At 36.5% G+C, this 18,588-nt stretch overlaps 1 protein-coding gene across 1 annotated transcript in view; it reads right to left on the reverse strand.

The window, feature by feature from the left end:
• Positions 1 to 18,588, reverse strand: part of LOC145670252 (head-specific guanylate cyclase-like) — an 891,926-nt gene that overhangs the window by 358,980 nt on the left and 514,358 nt on the right. The window contains exon 3 of the mRNA XM_081738665.1: positions 2,869 to 2,951. Coding sequence (XP_081594791.1) covers positions 2,869 to 2,951 — 83 coding nt within the window. The remainder of the gene's footprint in view (positions 1 to 2,868; positions 2,952 to 18,588) is intronic.

Below are 18,588 nucleotides of genomic sequence, written 5' to 3' on the forward strand. Positions count from 1 at the left end.
CAAAGGTGGTTTCTTTTGCCGTTTTGCCATGTTTTCGGTAAATAATATCAATTTTAGGCTAAGAATGCCTCTTTTTTATTGATGGTTTCCGATTGGTTTTGACTTAGAGTTTTATTCGTAAGCTTTCTGAAATAATTGACTAAATAAAAGATTTGGCTTTCTAATTGCTAACAGTTCCTCAATTACTGTCTGGCGCTTCGTTTATTTTCATAGCTTATTATATTATGAAAATAACCCAGAGATCACGATGAGGAAGTGACTAGTCTGCGAGTTCACCCACCCCTTCACTCCAAGTTATTTTGCAAACATGATTTTACTAACAAGGAAAGTACTTGGGATCGAACGGATGAATACGCATAAAAAAGGGAAGCATGTGTAATGTTAACATCCCGGAAGCAAATAGTGATGTTCGTTTTTCTGCAAGATTGTGTAAACGTCTGCAAGAGCAGGGCAAAGTAGAACACATGCTATAACTTCAGGGCGTTTATAAAGTCTGACCCCGGGCTATTTTTGCGGAAAAGAATTGGGTGGATGGAAAGATCGGCGAACACGTATCCCATTAGTTTTAGGGGCACACTTTTTGAATGAAAGAGTTGTGTCTCAAGGTCCTCCGGAGGGTCCCAGACCGGGTCCAACCAAAATTTTAAAATGCTAAGAGGATCAAGTAGTAGATCGTTGAAAAGTTATTGTGCAAAGAAACAAGATGGAACAACTCTTGAATCTCTACGCTCATCCTGTACAAAATGGTAGATAATTAAAATGTCAATGCAGTTGTCATAAAAGAGTTTGTGACCACCATTTTGCAAAGGGTGCGCACATAGACTCGGAACTAGTTGCAGCCTGTTTCTTTACTTGGTCCTCCTTACCATTTGAAAATTGTGAGGTGGACCCTGTATGGAAAACCTCCGGGGAGTCCTGGGGCAATACTTTTTCGTTCAACATGTGTGCCCCGAAAAATAATGGGGTACGTGTTTGCCGATGTTTTCCATCCACCCAACCGTTTCTGTAAAAATGGAACGGGATCAGACGTTATAGATGTACTGTAGGTATGGCACGTAATCTACTTTGCCCTGCTCTTGCGGACGTTTACACCATCTTGCAGAAAAAACGGACATCATTGCTTGCTTCCGGGGTGCTAACATTATAGTATGCAAGCTATCCTTTTCCTGCGTATTCACTCGTTCGAGCCCAAGTACTTTCCTTGTAAGAGGTAGACGAAGATTTCCTTGTAGCTTTCTACTTGTACTTAATAGTTATTTTGTTCTTCAAAATGTCGGCATATGCCCTCTAGATTCTAATTTCGTTTTAATGTAGACATCACGTGCGCTGACGCCGATACCTGAAGAAGCATACTTTGTGATGATTTTCATAAGACGTTCCACTCCTTAAATGTGGCTAGGAAAGTCTTCAATTTCCGCTTTTTAAAAATATAGTAGTCTACTTCTTCATTTGTAATATTATTGGTCAATGGAGTTTCGTGAATAATCGGTCTAACCTCTAATTATTTAATCACGAAATAATAAGTTTTAGTCTGAAGCCTTAAATCAAACACACAAAATGTTTCATAGAAATCATTAAAATTTACCTTAGAATACATTTTTAATGGGCTCAATTGCTCCAGAATCTTCAGGAATTTTAATACCAATAAAAACACAAATATATCCTTTGCCCCTGACTTACGTTACGTTTAATCAATAGATGTCATTGTGATGACCCGAAAAAGGACATATTATGTTTCATGAAAGAGATTGTGCAACTTGACCATTTAGTTCTCACTAACTTCAATTCCAAACAATAGAGTCAAATCTCAAATACACGCTAAAATTCAGAAACGTAATAGATATTTTTGTTTCTAAATTTATCATAGAACACAAAAAGATGGGGAATGAATTTATCCATCCTTCTTGACCAATTCAAATCCTTAATAATAGAAATGATTGGAAAGTCTAATCAAAGTGTGCATTATCTCACGCTCAAAATAGACCGACTTTCCAATGTTTCCCAACGGGAGCTCACGTAGTTCGGATTCCACGTTAATCAGTAGGTCGTGTCTCATATAGCCTCACTGCTGGAAGGGACGTTAAACTCAAAATCAACTCAATTTTCCAATGTTATTGTGGAAAATTGTCTTACTATCACATAAATTAACGCAAACATCAAAAATTAAGATAAGTTATTCCCCTTTATTCTTGGCGGATTAGAATTCCAAACAAAAAGCTTCTTTCGTAAGAGTGCAGAAAGAAACATAAGAAGCTTAATTTAAATCGGCTACATTTTACGAAAGCTATTGTGAAACAGGGAGCCATCCATATGTGCCGATTGACTATAGTGATAAAAGATCGCTTCCTCTTGCTCTAACTGTATCGTGATGCTGTTACGTGTTTGTACAGTCTGCAGCAAAAAAAAAAAACTGTAACATGGGCATGTAAGTTTATTGTGATACTACGCTTAACAGCGCAGAGAATCAACATAACGTCTAAGTGGCACGAATCACACCAGCAAAAACCTCGGCGTCCTCCCCTGCACACTTATTTTAGAGCAAAGACTTCGTCGTTTCACAATAAACTTACATGCTCGTATTGCAGGTTTTTTGTTGCGGACTGTACAAATGGTCAATTATCTAATAAGCACTTTAGAAATTAATTGTATTAAAGTTTGCAAAGTTGTTTGTAAAGTTTGTATTAAAGTTTGTATTTGAAATTAGTTTTATTGTCTTCTTTTGTAATATTGTTGTTTGTCTAGACACACTTACCGGCTTGTACTGACATAATTTTCTTTCTCGACTTGTAGCATTAATATTTTAGCGCATATTGTTATATAATTAAATCAACTATCACCAGCAAATAAGAAAAGTGAAAGTTTACTTACCGGCGTTTTCGGAAAGTAAATCATATATATCATCCAAAAACGAATAATGGTAACAGTTATCTACGTCTGATGGTAATTTTGATCTGAAATGAAAAAAAAAGTAAATAAAATAAATACATTAGAATAGTTTATCTTAGGAATTTTGTCTTATGACAGGCAAAAAATTACAAGCAATCTACTTTAGTCTAGGCCCTCGTTTCCTCTCTTTGTATCCTTTTCCCAAGTTTCACAGATGATAAAATCACTCTACCAGAGGAAAGATAATAAGAATTAACTCAAGTTATAAATATCGTCTAAATACAAATTCTAGAAAAAAGTAATTGGAATAACGAAACACATGTGATTTTGAAGTGAGTTGTTGAGATTTAATTAATCGAGTAACTTTGTTAAAAATATTCTTCCCCGGTAACTAGTAGCCTAGAAATAGGTTAAAGGAGCAAAATATGGCTTGCTTGAGTACCACCCGGTTCCTAGTAAGCCAGAAGATTTCTTCGAAAGAGGTATTTTTAACACAAATTCGGCTACCAGCAACTTATTTTTCATTTAACCCTCAATTAGCGAACCAGAAATTTTCTCAGTGTACCAAATACAAGCCGAATCGAGCCTACCCTTGGCCATCCACTGCTATAGTTTCTTGGACAATGGGCTATTTGTCTACCAAATTTCGTTTAGATCCGAATAGCCGTTAACAAAAAATTACCACACACAAGACGGTCGAGTCGAGTCAAATTATGTAAAATACCACACATACACCTAGAGAGAAAATAGTTAGTATAAGCTGCATTAAGCGTACACTGAGAGCTAAGAATTAAGCATGCAAGTAAACAAAATTTAATGTGCACTATTGATGGAATAGTCTCGTAATACACTTTTTCCAAATATATTATATGTACACAATAATATATTATATGTATTATTTATATTATATTGTATATTAAGTATTACGAGTAAGTTTGTATTGTTATCAGGGGTAAAAGTGGACCGGAAATGGTAGGGGGACGCATGATGTCACGCCCCGTCCCTCGTGCCGAACTTTGCCCATTGTAATTTATTTTTAGAAAGTGGGGGACGCCATAGATATTTTTTGGAAATGATGTAACTGCTTCCTTCCGCGTCCCTTCTTATTTTTACTCCTGATAGTCAACAGCTTTTTCTTCTTGAACATGAAAAGTGCAGCTAACTTCTGTCTTTACTTAACATGAAATCAAAAGCTATTGAGTTTCACTACACATACTTGTTATCTAAGAATAATTAACAGATATTGTATTAACTAGGAGTACAGTAATAAATAAGAAGAATATAATGATCTTTCAGAAGAACGATTGCGTAATGGAAAAGGAACATTGGAGAAAAATGCTCCTCAAATGTTTTGTATGAATATAGGTGGAAATGTACGGGCAGAAACATGACTTTCACGATACAACAATGATAAGCACTAGAGTATTATGAAATGTGGACCCGTATGAAAAATATTACTTTCTTTATTGAGATTATTCATTGTTGAGAGCAGAAACGTATTAAAGAAGGATTATAAGTAAAATTTGATTTTTACTACACTCCTACCTTATCTCTCGTTTCTTTTACAGTGTTGCTGAATTAAAGAAAATTTTAGATTACTGAGATTACTAATATTTTTTTGTATTTATATTACAATTTCCACCACATTCTATATGTTGTATTTAACAGTAAGGACGTTCGGAATAAATCTTTTTTTTTATAATTTATTTACAATTTCCAACTTCTTTTGACAGATTTAGCTTTACAATCTTCCACTTAGATATTACAACTAAGTTAGTCTATTCGCGACAATCACTTCTCTATGCTCCCAAATCTCATGTGCAAATTCAAATTGACATACTGTTCGAGTACAATCACATCACTGTCTTGGTAATAGCAATAAAGTAAAACAAAACTATCCTGGATTAGCTGGAATGCATTGTAACCACAAACAGGAAGAGATGGCGCTTTAAGAAGAAGATCTAAAGGAAGTTGAATCTTGAGAATGTAATAAGAATATGTAAGAAAGAAGATTTGATGGAAAAAATGAAATGAAATCTTTAAGTTTTACGTCCCACGTTTATGACGGTGACGCTAAAGGAGACGGTGATTATGAGAAGTGAATGAAGTGGTGGAATGAAGAATGTGGGAGGAAACAGAAAAACCCCGAGAAAACCCACGCACAGGGTGTCTGTCCATCACAAGTTAACTTCGCGCGAGCTGGAGTCGAACCAAGGATCCCATGCACCAGAAGTGAACTACCGTGGTCCAAAGATTTGATAGAGTTTAGCACCTTTTTTGAGTATCAAAGTTACATGAGACGTGGATAAACGTGAATAAAGTTTAACGTGAAATCCGCCCGCATGATGTGATCAAATTCCAAAGCTTTTCTACCAGGAATTTAACCGAGGATCCCGTGCACTAAAAGTGCACGCTCAAGTTACTAAACCAGCCAGAAAGGTTGAAACGAAGAATGAAAGCCGGTCAAAGAATAGGATAGTTAATCTTTATTGAATAAACAATAATGTTTTGTATGGAAGAAAGCAGAGAAGTGTATCGTCGCTGCGCCTCGAAGATCCGCTATGTGACATTTTTTGTAGAAAATGAGTTATGTCGTGAAAATAAACCTAGAAGCTATCCGGCAGCGCCCCTTTTAATGTGATTAGTTGTTTCGCCACAGGAATGAAAAAATAATAGGAAATTAAAGGCTTCAGGATCTCATCACATACGTATTGATTAATGTATACAAATCCTCTACAGATGGTGATCAGAAAAATGGAAACACCTGTAGTTGGCAACACGTCAGATGTATGGGTTAGCAGTGGTGTCGTGGCGCCCGTAGCGCCGGACCGCTGGTGGTGGTGTGTTAGGTCGGTCTCCATACTACGTCAGGCGCAGTGGAACAGCAGTGTCCAGTGGCTGCAGCAGACGGAGGTAGTGTAAAATGGGAGACCTCTCAGATTTTCAAAGAGGGCAAATTGTTGGTGCGCGGTTATGTGGAGTGAGTGTGACGGCAGTGGTTACTGTGTTAGGTGTGTCCCGTGGGACAGTGTCAAAGGTGATGACGGCCTACACAACACACGGGAAAACCACATCGGGGAAACGGAACAGTGGGTGGAAGATAATCATGAGTGACAGGTTACGCCGGGTATTAAAGCGTATTGTCATGCAGAACCGTCGTGCCACTGCGGAGCAAGTGACGGAGAAACTCAATCAGCACCTCCCCCACCCTGTTTCGACAATCACCGTCCGCCGCGATTTTCATGACATGAACTTACGGGGTCGTGTTGCACGGGCCAAACCGCTCATCAGGGACCATAATGCTTTCGCACGCCGCAAATGGTGCCGCGACCATGCAACTTGGACCGTTGAGGACTGGAAACGTGTGATATGGTCGGATGAGTCATCCTTCACCCTATTCCCAACCACGGGCCGTGTGTATGTTTGGAGAACGCCCAAAGAAGCTTATGATCTGCAGTGTCTCCGCTCAACTGTGAAACATGGCGGCGGCTCGGTGATGCTGTGGGCCGCCATATCATGGTTTTCATTGGGTCCTGTGGTCACACTTAGCGGACGAATCACTGCCAACGATTATGTTGCAATTTTAGGGGACCACTTGCATACTATGGTCCGGATGTTGTTCCCGAACAATGATGCCATCTTCCAGGATGATAATACACCCATTCACACAGCTGGCGTTGTTGCAGCGTGGTTTGAGGAACATCGGGATGAAGTTCAACACCTCCCCTGGCACGCCTAATCCTCAGATCTCAACATAATTGAACATCTGTGGTCCGTCTTGGAAACACAACTCCGGCAACGATTTCCACCTCCATCCTCTCTCACAGAACTGGCCGATGCCCTACACGAGGAATGGTGTAAAACTCCACTTGCTACCTTTCACGACCTCTATGCCTCCATCCCACGTCGCATCAAGGCTATTCTGAAGGCGAAAGTTGGCCCGACACCATATTGATCTGGTAAGTTGCAATTTCGTTCGGGTGTTTCCATTTTTCTGATCACCATTTGTATGTGCTTATAAAGGGCCAAAAAAAAAAAAAAAAAAAAACATGTTCTACGTAAACACAGAAATAGTAATATAATATTGCTGAAGGAAGCTAACACAGAAACAATTTTATTATATTTTTCAAGTGCTTCCGTATATATTTTGCAAAATTTTAAGAGTTGAGAATGTTTTTTGCTTCTCCCGAAAAGTTGTGATTTTAACACATTTTAACACAGGCGCAGTGACGATATGTGAACTTTCAAAACAATGTGGTGATAGTGATAATAATTCATATGATAATAAAATATTCTTCAGTCCTAAGAAATGGATGCAATACCGATTAACTATTGTGTATCACCAAAGGTAAGTTCTCTCAAAATCGATATACACAACAATATTTATCGGTAGTCATTATAATTATCTGTTGAAAAACAGATATTGCGTTGAACAATAAAGCAATTCTATGCTACATTTTGTTAATCAGAAATTGAAAAAATGGTTAACTTAATAAAGCTATCACTTTGTCACTAATTGGATACTTTTATTTAATTTCGGTAGAGATGTTGCAGTTGTGGAATAAAAATTCAGGAAGAAAACTTGTGTCTTGTACGTACAGAAGCTTTAATGTATTTCTAACAAGTTGTCAACTGAAATCTTGCCTCTAAAGAATGAAGTTTTAAAAGTTTTCTCGTAACAAAGTTTCAAGAAGATCACAAATTCCTCTTTATGTTATTGCTGTCCCAGCACATACTTTTAACTTTTCTTTTACTTTCGATAACAGAAAAGTTTTTACTTAGATGTTTTTAGGTTAAGAATTTTATTTATTTATTTTTCTAGTTGAAGTAGGTTTAAAACAAGATGAAAAGAGAGTACAAGAACCATAATCAAGTACGTTCCTATGTTGAATATAAAAAGTTTTCGTGAGTGACTATATGAAAAAAAGGTATCAGAAGAAGGGTATATATGAACGGGAATTGCAAGCTGGCTATTAAAACGTGATCTTGTGACTTTGTCTTGGAAATCGCTTTAAAAATTAAGGTGTTTTAGAAGGTAAGAAGGTTCTGTAAAAGTAAGTGTTTTATAGAGTAGTACCAACGAGTGCAATTTACGTCGTTGTTGCACCTTCAACCATTGTAGCTTTCCAAAGAATGGCGTTACATGGAGAATTTTGAGTTAAAAATAAAACGTATGCAAACATTTTGCACTCACTGCAAACGGTTTTGTAAATGCATATCAGCATTAGTTAAGGCGGTGTCACAGTACTCCAGATGTGGTACCACTAGAGTTTGAAAAAGAGTTTTTTTTCAACTGTATTGGTAAGAAGTTTTTTAATTTGCTGAGAGAATGAAGACTTGCAAAAGCCTTCTTGCATTATGAGTTAATTTGATCAGACCAAGTTAAATATTTGTTAAATATGACGCCACGACTTTTCACAGAGTAAGAGAAGAGAATATTTACGCGTTCTAAAGTTATATTAGAAACAAGTGAAGCATCTACTAACGTTATTGCACGTTTAGAAGTAATTAAAATTGACTTTGATTTGACTGGATTTATAATCAAACAATTATCTGCAGACCACTTAGTCAAATTACTCAATTCTTCGTTCGTCTTTGTTATACATGTATCTATTTGCCATGGTGAAAAAGATACAATTGAACATTGTCCGCATGCATGTGATACTTACAGTGTTTTAGAGATTGTGGTAAGTCATTAACATAAAGACAGAAGAGAAGAGGCCCTAAAACACTACCTTGTGGAACCCAACAAGGGAGGTTACGCTGACCAGAAAGTAAGATGGCAACTACCACATACTGTTTTCAGTCGCATAAATAATTTTGGATTCACTTAGCAGCTGAAGAAAAGAAGCTAAATTTTTGTATAAGTTTCTGCGGCAAATGGCGTGGTTTACTGACTGGAATGCTTTGCTATTATCCAGTAAGGTAAGTATGGTTATCTTTCTCTTGTCCAATGCAGAATGTATATCATCAGTAATAGTGGTAAGGACCTTAGCAGTGCTGAAACGTTTACGAAACCCGGATTGAAAAGTGTCTAAAAGGTTAGTTGGAAGGTGCTCATGTATTTGGTCACTTACAATATATTCAATAGCTTTAGACAGGACAAGTAATATTGAAATTGGTCTTAAGTCTTCTGTAGAGATAGGTAGAACTCGTGCTGTTTTCCACAAAACTGTGAATGTGCCGGTATTAAAGGAAAGATTAAATAAATTGGTAATTGGGGACAGAACGAAAGGTAATGTTTTCTTGATCAATATTATGCTTAGCTCATCCACATTTATAGCAGTGGATTGTATCCTCTGAATTGCTTTTATTACAATCTGTGGAGTATCACAAGTGAAAGAGAAAAGACTTTCTTCAAAACTAGGGATTTGTCCAGCATTATCAGATCTTGCATTTATCTATGAGCTAAAAGTATAAATTCTACAAAAATAATTATTAATGAAACTTTGTTCTATTAATAATAATCAACATAAGAATTTAGAACATTTTCACTGGTTGAAACGTGCATCAATTTACAACACTGAGCTTTATTTCTTGAGATAATCTTCAATCCATCCAACGCCAACAAGCGTTAGGTTCAGCTAGTCCTGTACTGTATGCTGTATCAATTAAGTCACACTGCACAGCGCAATCTTGTGCATTATTACAAGGAGAATTTGACTCATTATTTACTTGTCTTCTACAATAAAATGTTCTGCCATCCATCCCGCTTCCATCATTATCAAACTTATTACGATTAACTGTGTTACATTGACGGTACCGATTACTGCTGTACCGATTATTTGTAAAAGCAATGTTATTATTTACGTTGTTTCTAATTGCTTCGACGTTCTATCAGTAATTGCAATTTTCAGTATTTGTACTAGGTTTAATGCTAATGATATGTATAGGCAGGGAATTATTGGCATTATTACGTGTATTCTTATTTGCACTATACTGAAGAGAGATCTAATTTTCATAATTTTGGACAATCAAAATACATTGATTAAAGTTCATACATTGGAAAGAAAGTAATACTTGCTGTAACTTATATGGGAATAAAATCCAAATTGATGCTATAATTCGGGAATCTGGTTGAAATGGGTAGCGTTATTTCAATTCGTTGTAGGTATTTATAACGAAGTCCATAATGCTGTGATCTATAAGGATGTCATAACGTTTGTTACGAATTTGGGCGTCTCGGTTAGGTAGAATAAAATCGTTTTCAAAATTTCCCAAAAAATACTTTTAAAATCTTCATAGTTACATAGTCTAGACCTAATTGCTATGTACCACGCGGAGCATGGTGAAAGCAAGACATGAGGCAAGATCTTAAGATAGTTAGATTACCAATAAAATCGCACTCTTCTTCAAATTTTTCAATGGGAGGCCCGGGTTCGATTCCCGGCGGGAGCTCATGTAGTTCGGATTCCACGTTAATCAGTAGGTCCACGTCTCATATAGCCTCGCTGCTGAAAGGGACGCTAAACTAAAATCCACTCAACTCAAATTTTTCAACAAAAATACTAGCGAGAATATCATCTACTCTAATACAGAACTTTATTAAAGCTCTAATTTCACTAAAGTTTATAGGTAACTTGACTGTTTAGACCTAGTTGGGTAAGGCATAGTATACTCATATTTCCTAGATGGTCCCTGTATTCTGTCCCCTTCTATTTCAATTTTTGGTTCTGTGCTGGACATAATCCTTGTTACATTTTACGGACTTTTGTCTGGTGAATTAGCAATTTAGATATTTCAGGGACAGCTTCTCGAATAGATATGAAGATTCCGGTGAGTTACCGGGTCATTGTGTTGACTGTTCTTGAAAACTAAGAATTCACGTTGCAGATCACGAATTTGGGCAGGTAGAATTATTCTCAATCCGAGCAGTGTTATTATCAATTTGCTTTTACATTTCACTAAATTTATTATTTAGATGTTGTGGTAGTTGTTCAAATTTGGCACTGTGATTTTGTTCTAATGGTTCAAGTCTGGCACTATGATTTTCTTCTAACTCCTCTTGTTTGTTGGTCATTTGATCACATTTATGGCTATGTAGCTGTGTGGGTTTGCTCTAACTGTTCCAATTTATTTCTTATTTGTTCAGTTTGACTTGCTAACTGTTCACTTTGATTGATAATTGACCACTCTGATTCGAATTGGCTTTTAATCAGTTCTTTCATTTGTAGCATAAAATGCTGAAGTTCAAAATTAGATGGTTCTGAAATTGGCGCACTTCTACCAATTTCCTCCATCCTTTGATTTGCGTTAATCAATCTTTGATTCCACAATGACATTAACACTACTTTGAACAATCTTACTATATTTCATATTAAATAAATGTTCCTAGTGTGAAATCTATAATTAATACATGTAAATTACCAACTCCTAGAAAGGGACCACCATTAGCATAACCTGAAGAGGGATACCATTAATACATAACCACGCTATGTCTCAATTAGTACATATATTTTAAATATGCTATCAATAACTTCGAGAAATATACATCAATCTCAAACTTTAAATCACTATATTTGATAAGAAATGACTGATTTTACATCGCAGTTCAAAATCTTACTTTTAATTGTCATGAAGACTCACATACTTATTAATATAAAACTTTTCCCGTCACTGTAGGTACAAACAGACATATCTAGATCAATCGACAAATATTGCTTACATTATTTCTTACTTCTTCTACAAAATGCTCGAGCACTGTTTCCCTGATTACGAAGGAACATGTAAAATATACAATGTTATCCTTGTAAATATTCGTTATTTAAAAATGATGATGCCGTCAGCGTTACGCATCAGAAGCTTTTATTTATTTATTTATTTATGTATTTAACAATCACCAGATACAGCTCAGAGGCCATTTTACACTGGATATTAAACAACAACAACAACAAAAACAATGGAAGGGATTTGGGAGGGTATCGGCCAGGGCCTGTTCAGTAGGTACCATCCCGGCATTTGCCTGGTAGGACTGACGAAAAACCTGGAAAACCTCAATCAGGATGGTCGGCAGCGGGATTCGAACCCACGATCTTCCGAATGCGAAGCCAACGCTCTACCACTTGAGCTACTTCGCTCGGTGATATACTATATCCTATAGTGATCATAACGAGTCTTGAAGCTTGACCTAGATCTACTAATTTCAGTATCCAATAGAACGTAAGGGCGTGTCCAGGTCGTCAACCGCATCCATTAAATTTTACAGTCTCTCGTGTCATACAAAGAACATCTTCTGAGGGTGCAATGATATCTGATTGCCACCTAAGTTTCATCTTGTTTATTTTTGTTGTTATTGTTATTGTCGTTTCATATTTTTGTTATTATTATTCTTACAATTTAACTCGAATAATTACTAGTGTTCATGTTATTGTTCTTTAGGTGCTACTTTTTGTTGCTCATTCGGCATGTCTTCTAAGTTTTGCAACATTTTTGATGCACCTCTGTTGTTTCACGTTTTCTCAAGTGTGCGTTCAAAAGACAACTCCACGAATCGTTCTGAACTCTTTCGAAGCATCACATATGAGGCAAAGCAGTTCTGTAAGTAATGTAGAACCCAGGCTTCACGAGACCTCGCAGTCACTATAGCTTCTTAAAGTTCGATTTGCAAACTAGCTTGAATCTCTAGCCTTTATTTGGATGGGATAATGACAAGAGAAGAAATTAAGCTCTCATCAGAAATCAAACTGGAGCTGCCTAGTTGGTAGATATTACACTTTACCAACTACCCCACGGCACCTCTGAAAGTTGAATATAGTTGGAGATAGTTTAAAAAGACTTTAAGATATCATTAAGTGATATATTGTATTCTGAGAAAGTGGTGATTGTATAGTAAAAGGAATGATTCTAACTTACACATAGGCGTAAGAAATCGTGTTTCATTTAATTTTTAGTTTATGTAATACTTAGGAACCAAAAATTTGCACACCAAAATAATAGAAAACCTTGTATAGCTGGTCAACTTCTAACACCGTTAAGATCCGATGAATTTGGTTGAGCTCGTATAACATATGGTGCATTCAGTGCATATGGAATCAAGCCAATTTTTAGTCGTCATTTCAGCCATATTTCATCTTTAAAATCTCAATCTTAAGGTCCTTCACAGCTTAAAGGCTCTGGTTTAGACATTGTGAATAACGTTTATAATGTAAAAGAAACGTTAGAAAACAGGTACAAAGATCTTTTCATGAACTTACGTGTACCCCACAAACTTTCTCTATCCTTTCCTTCTAAGTTGAGCACTTGGATTTGGTTCCATTGTGCCCTGATGCAGCATTTAAAAAGGCCCTTTTGATTGATTGATGAAATAAAATAAAAGGACGAAAACAAGAAAGACGCAAATGCAAACACTACAAGTATTACAGAAGATAGTTCCTATCTCAACACGAAGAGACACAGAGAATACCGTAATTCTGGTAAGTTCTAAATTTCTTACAAGTAACTTACTAATACGAAAGCTAATTAGAAACATATTCATTTAATGGCTTTATGATGATCGTGACACTTTCCATAACAATTTAAACTTAAATTTAGTTACACCAACAGTTTTCCTTGGCTTGTGTTGTGCCTTTGAATTTCAACCTGCCAAATCGCCTTTGGAATTAGAATTGTAAGGGCATTGGACTCCCTTTATAACCAAAGAAATAATTTCCTTCTGATCCCTGAATTTGAAGCCTTTTGGAACAGGAAGACCGGCTTCACTCCGACGTGCTTAGGAAGAGAACTTCAACAATGATCTTCCTCCAGGCTTAAGAAATCTTTGATCTCCTTTCTTACATTGTAGAAATTCAACTTCAATATCTTTTTTTCCTAAATTTATTAAAGGTGATACCGTAGATGAAGATGTTCATCCTGAAGGACTTCTTGAAACTGCAACATCATGATTAACCACGTGCAAATGCTTGACTTTTTTCACCTTTAATTTACCCAACTTCCTTATTGTTTAATTTCATAATGAAGTAAATTATTTTCAGTGATTGCGGACCAAAGTGAATGAAGAATTAGACAATTATTCGTTACCATAACCCTAAATATATCCCGCAACAATGATCAGTTCTTTCTACATTTTTGTAACTTTATATATTCTACACCAAGATTATTAAAACATTGTGTATTTCAAAATACGAATTTAGGAATATAACTTATACTCCACTAGTTTCTATGTTTTAAGTGCTGACACACTGATCGATAAATAACTTGTTAGACTTCTAAGCTCTGCTTTGCATACATATTGGAATTGTTATAGAATGGCTGTGCCCATCTGTCTAGCAGTCCGTTTATCTGTCGACAGGTATGAAGACATAGTTTGATATACAAATTTTCACGCTATTAACAGTTTTGTTAACGATCATATAAACTTATATCTACAGGGTGTTTCAAAACAACACCGACAACGTTTGAGAGGTGATTCATGACACCAAGATAAGACAAAAAGTATAGATCATCCTGGGTGCACATATGCTTCCTTTCAGAGTTATAGGCTGCCGAAAACATGAACAAAATTAAATTCAAAGGTCCATACCTCCAACATTATGAGATCTACCGTAGTCGAATCAAGACTTCACTTACGAACTAATATGTGCCCTATCCAAATATGCAAGTTTCACAATCCTGCAGTACTTTCTTAACAATTGTTATAGAGGTAGTTGGTGGGTCTCATAGTATTGCAGCTATGGACCTTTGAATTTAAATTTTCCATGTTTTCGGCAGCTTATAACTACGAAAGGAAGCATTTTGTACCCAGGATGATCTATACTTTTTGTCTTATCTTGGTGTCAGGAATCACCTCCCAAACGTTGTTGGTGTTCTTTTGAAACACCCTGTATATATAAGTTAATATGTTCGGTAGCAACCCTGTTATCGCGTGAAACTTTGTAATATATGGAACTATACATTCATTTGCACGTTCCAAAATATCATGGAATTTATCAAATATAATGATTCAGGATACGAGTTGAGTTGATTTTAGTTTAGCGTCCCTTTCACGTGTTAGCAGGTCTGGTTCTGCTTTGAGTCGATCCATGACGTCACAGCAAACGGTCTTTCGAATGTCTTTTTGTTCGTAAGAGAGATTTTTCGGGACAATTTTTGCACAAACTTTTGTTATGTTTAAATTGTCATGCAAAATCTGTCTTCCTATCTCTTTATTAATGTTCGTCATGTCTGTGACGATCCGAATGCTCAGACGTCTGTCTTTCCGCACATGTTCATCAAATTTTGAACATTTATGTCCGTTCTTGAACTCAAAGGGCGGCCGGGTCGTTCATCATCTTCAACCTCCTCCCTACTATCTGAAAATCGTTTTCGCCATTCGAAAACTCGCGTACGTGACATAGCATTATCAGCATACACCTCTCTTATCATTGCACAAAATTCCATCGGTGTTTTGGTTTTAATTTTACCAGAAATTTGATGTTAATGGACTGCTCAACTTTACTCTTCACCATGATTCCGGCACTACTACAGAACACTGTCCTCTTAATGCAAGCCTGCAACGAAAAGCTTCCAGAATCATGAAACAAACACTGGCTGCTCATGAAGGTTCAAGATCAACAACACATCATTAGCTACCCCCCCCCCCCCACGATCCTGCGCAACAGGAGGTGTTCAGTCTCGTTATTTAATTGTTACACCTCGTATAACTAGAGATCGGATGATAGGCAACATGTATATTTCTTCAATTAAAGATATGATAAAATTGACCATAATGTGTTTTTTGTGGGGTCTTTGCTTCGATACATACAGAGCCTCAAAGAGACACTCACTTCTAATGGTAATCATATATTTCTAACAATGAAACATATTACTTGTAAAGAAATGCCTACCATTGCGAACTAGGATATCTTACTTGGACTACTTTGTATGAAGCATTCCTTCTTAAATGATCAACTAGCTTCGTACTTTAAGAAAATCTCAAACAGTTGTCAATTGGCGTATGATTAGCAAAATGTAGCACTATGGTATTCATATTAGTTGTTCGGCAATACCATGTTTTAGGATACCAGTCTTGAACATTTGAGTCTTATTCACCGATTTCTATCAAGTTTCCTTCCATCAGTTGTTATTTACTTCTTTCAAATTCTAGCTTGGGTTTCCGCGGATTACACTTGGGACCATCATGCATCCTTTGATAGTCTTTCTCTTTCCAAACGTCATGCCGAGATTTAGTTTTAGATCATTGTAAAACATCGTTGCCCAGAAACATATTACCATGTATGAAATTAAAGAAATACATGTATATGTTTATGCATATTGGTAAGTATTGCACTCTATTTAATGTGAGGGGCCGCGGTGGCTCAGTGGTAGAGCGTTCACCTCTAGTGCTTGGGGTCTCGGGTTCAAACCCTGCTCCCGCCAAGTGAACTTTGTGGTGAACAAACACCGTGTGCGTGGGTTTTCTCGTGGTTCTCCCGTTTCCTCCCACTTCCTTCATTCCACCATTTCATTCATCTCTCATCATTATCGTCTCCTTTAGCCTAATCGGCATAACCGTGGGACGTAAAACTCAAAAATTTCATTCCATTCATTTCTATTTTATGTGAGAAGCTGGAGGAATAGGAAGTCGTACTACCAAAAATTGTCCTTTTCATTTAAGTATTTTGTGGCCAATACAGAATGAAATGACACATTATTCACACGTTTCTAAAGTAAACTTCGACTATAATGTTGCCATGGTGGCATTTAATAAAACTTTAGTAAAAGGAATTACGAGGAACAATGTACTTCTTTCGTTTTACTATTATTCCAGTGGCGTAGCACACTTTTGCGGGCCCCCCCGCAAAGTAAAGAGATGGGGCCCTAGTCGTAAAGCCGATAGAAGTAAGGTTGAAGTTCTACTTCTTTAAATCTTTATTCATCGCAAGATTTCGGGGCCCTCTATACCTCGGGGCCCCCCCGCACTGCGGGGGTTGCGGGGGCAGCTGCTACGCCACTGTATTATTCATAGTTTCGTTTAATAGAAAGTGAATTTTGTGTATTGTGCTCAGACGATATAATAAAATTTGAGTTTCCGTAAAAATCGTAAAAACAGATACACGATCCAATGAAACTTAGGCAATGGCCTATTGAAAGTATCATACTGGGTCAACGCATCCCTGAATAATGATGATGTAATTCCTTCAAAATAACAGTTCTAAATAGCCAATGTAAATCATCCTAATTCGTTTAAAGCGTGAATTTATTCGTATATTAGTGTTATTTCTTCAAGAAAAACGATAGCTTTTGAAGCAAACTTGTAACATGTAGTTTAACGAAAGCCACATAAATAGAAATATTTCATACAACATACTCTAAGCAGTCTCTCTCAGCTCACCAGTCGAGCTCTTTTCTCGAATAATTAACGATGGTTGTAATCTGAGGACCCATGAATGAATCTATTTAAAGCAAAAGTAAAAGAAGATTCGTTTTACGACATTCTTTTATTTCAAAGTTTTCAGAGACTACTAGTCATGCTTCTTTGATCATTTATGAGCACTGAGAAGCATCATTATATGATACCTTACTGTTCTCTATTCTAGTTCGAATAGCATGGAACACATTCACATTATACATAGTGGGTAATAGATCATCTACATCAAAGACTTCTAAGATTTGTAGAGGACATGAAATAGAATGTGGTACATTAGGATAGAAATCCATGTCCATAAATATACCATTTGCTGCTTTACTGAAAACCACATCCAAGCCAGCCGAATAGTACATGTTGCATATACATATGTGTATCGCATGAGCCTCTACGCTGAAAGACGGAGTACTAATGTCATTCAGCCTGCCTCTTTTAATACCTCCTAGCTGTCGTCATGTATTGCATGTATTTATTTCTGCTGCTAGCTAGTTACAAGTCACTATGGAATGCTCACAAACAAACGTATGCTCCACCATCCTTTTATGTGGTGTCTGTAATCATTTGAAACAACGTTTTGAGACAGATGGAAAATTCAAGGTGGCCCGTTTTCATTTTCTGCACAACATCTAGATTTCACTCAAGTACATTTAAACTTTCGAGCGATGATAGAAGGGGAGAAACTATGGTAATGACGAAAAGAAATAAATTCGAAATTCCGACGTATCGGCACGTTTCATGGTCTCTACATCACGAAAAAGCAATACGTTTGAATGTCTTTTCATCGTCCTTCGTTCCATGTAAACACATTTACTCTCCTTGTATCCGTACAGTTCAAAGTATACGCAACAAAATAACGATTTTGTATAAGATTCTCTAGATGGGCTTCTTAAATTTTCTAACTGCTCTGAAAATTAAGAATAGTTTAGTAAAGGGTGAAACTGAAAAATTGCTATTGTCTCGAAAATTTATTTAAGAATTTTCTTTAAATTGTATATATCATTTTATTATTTCATTAACTACCCTATTTTGTTGTATAAGTCATTTTTCTGTGAGAAATCTACAAGGGGTCAGATTTTTAGACGACTTTTAATGGAAATATCGAAGGCGATTTTGTTCGTATTTCATTAATAATCTGACAGTATGGCATAACACATTTGTCCTTAAATGGTCTATGAGAGATCGCCTATTACTGTAAGTGATTTTTTAACGGATGATTTTCGCAATTGTTCATATTTCATAAATAAATTTTCAATTAGTAAGTTGACAATATGATTAGAGCCGGATTTAGGGGGAGGTGCACCGAAGCACGTGCATCCCCCCCAACCGTTCTAAATATACACTATCTAAAATGAGAAACTGAC

Source organism: Thermobia domestica, chromosome 14, assembly GCF_964235325.1.
Source record: "Thermobia domestica chromosome 14, izTheDome1.hap1.1, whole genome shotgun sequence".
NCBI lineage: Eukaryota > Metazoa > Arthropoda > Insecta > Zygentoma > Lepismatidae > Thermobia > Thermobia domestica.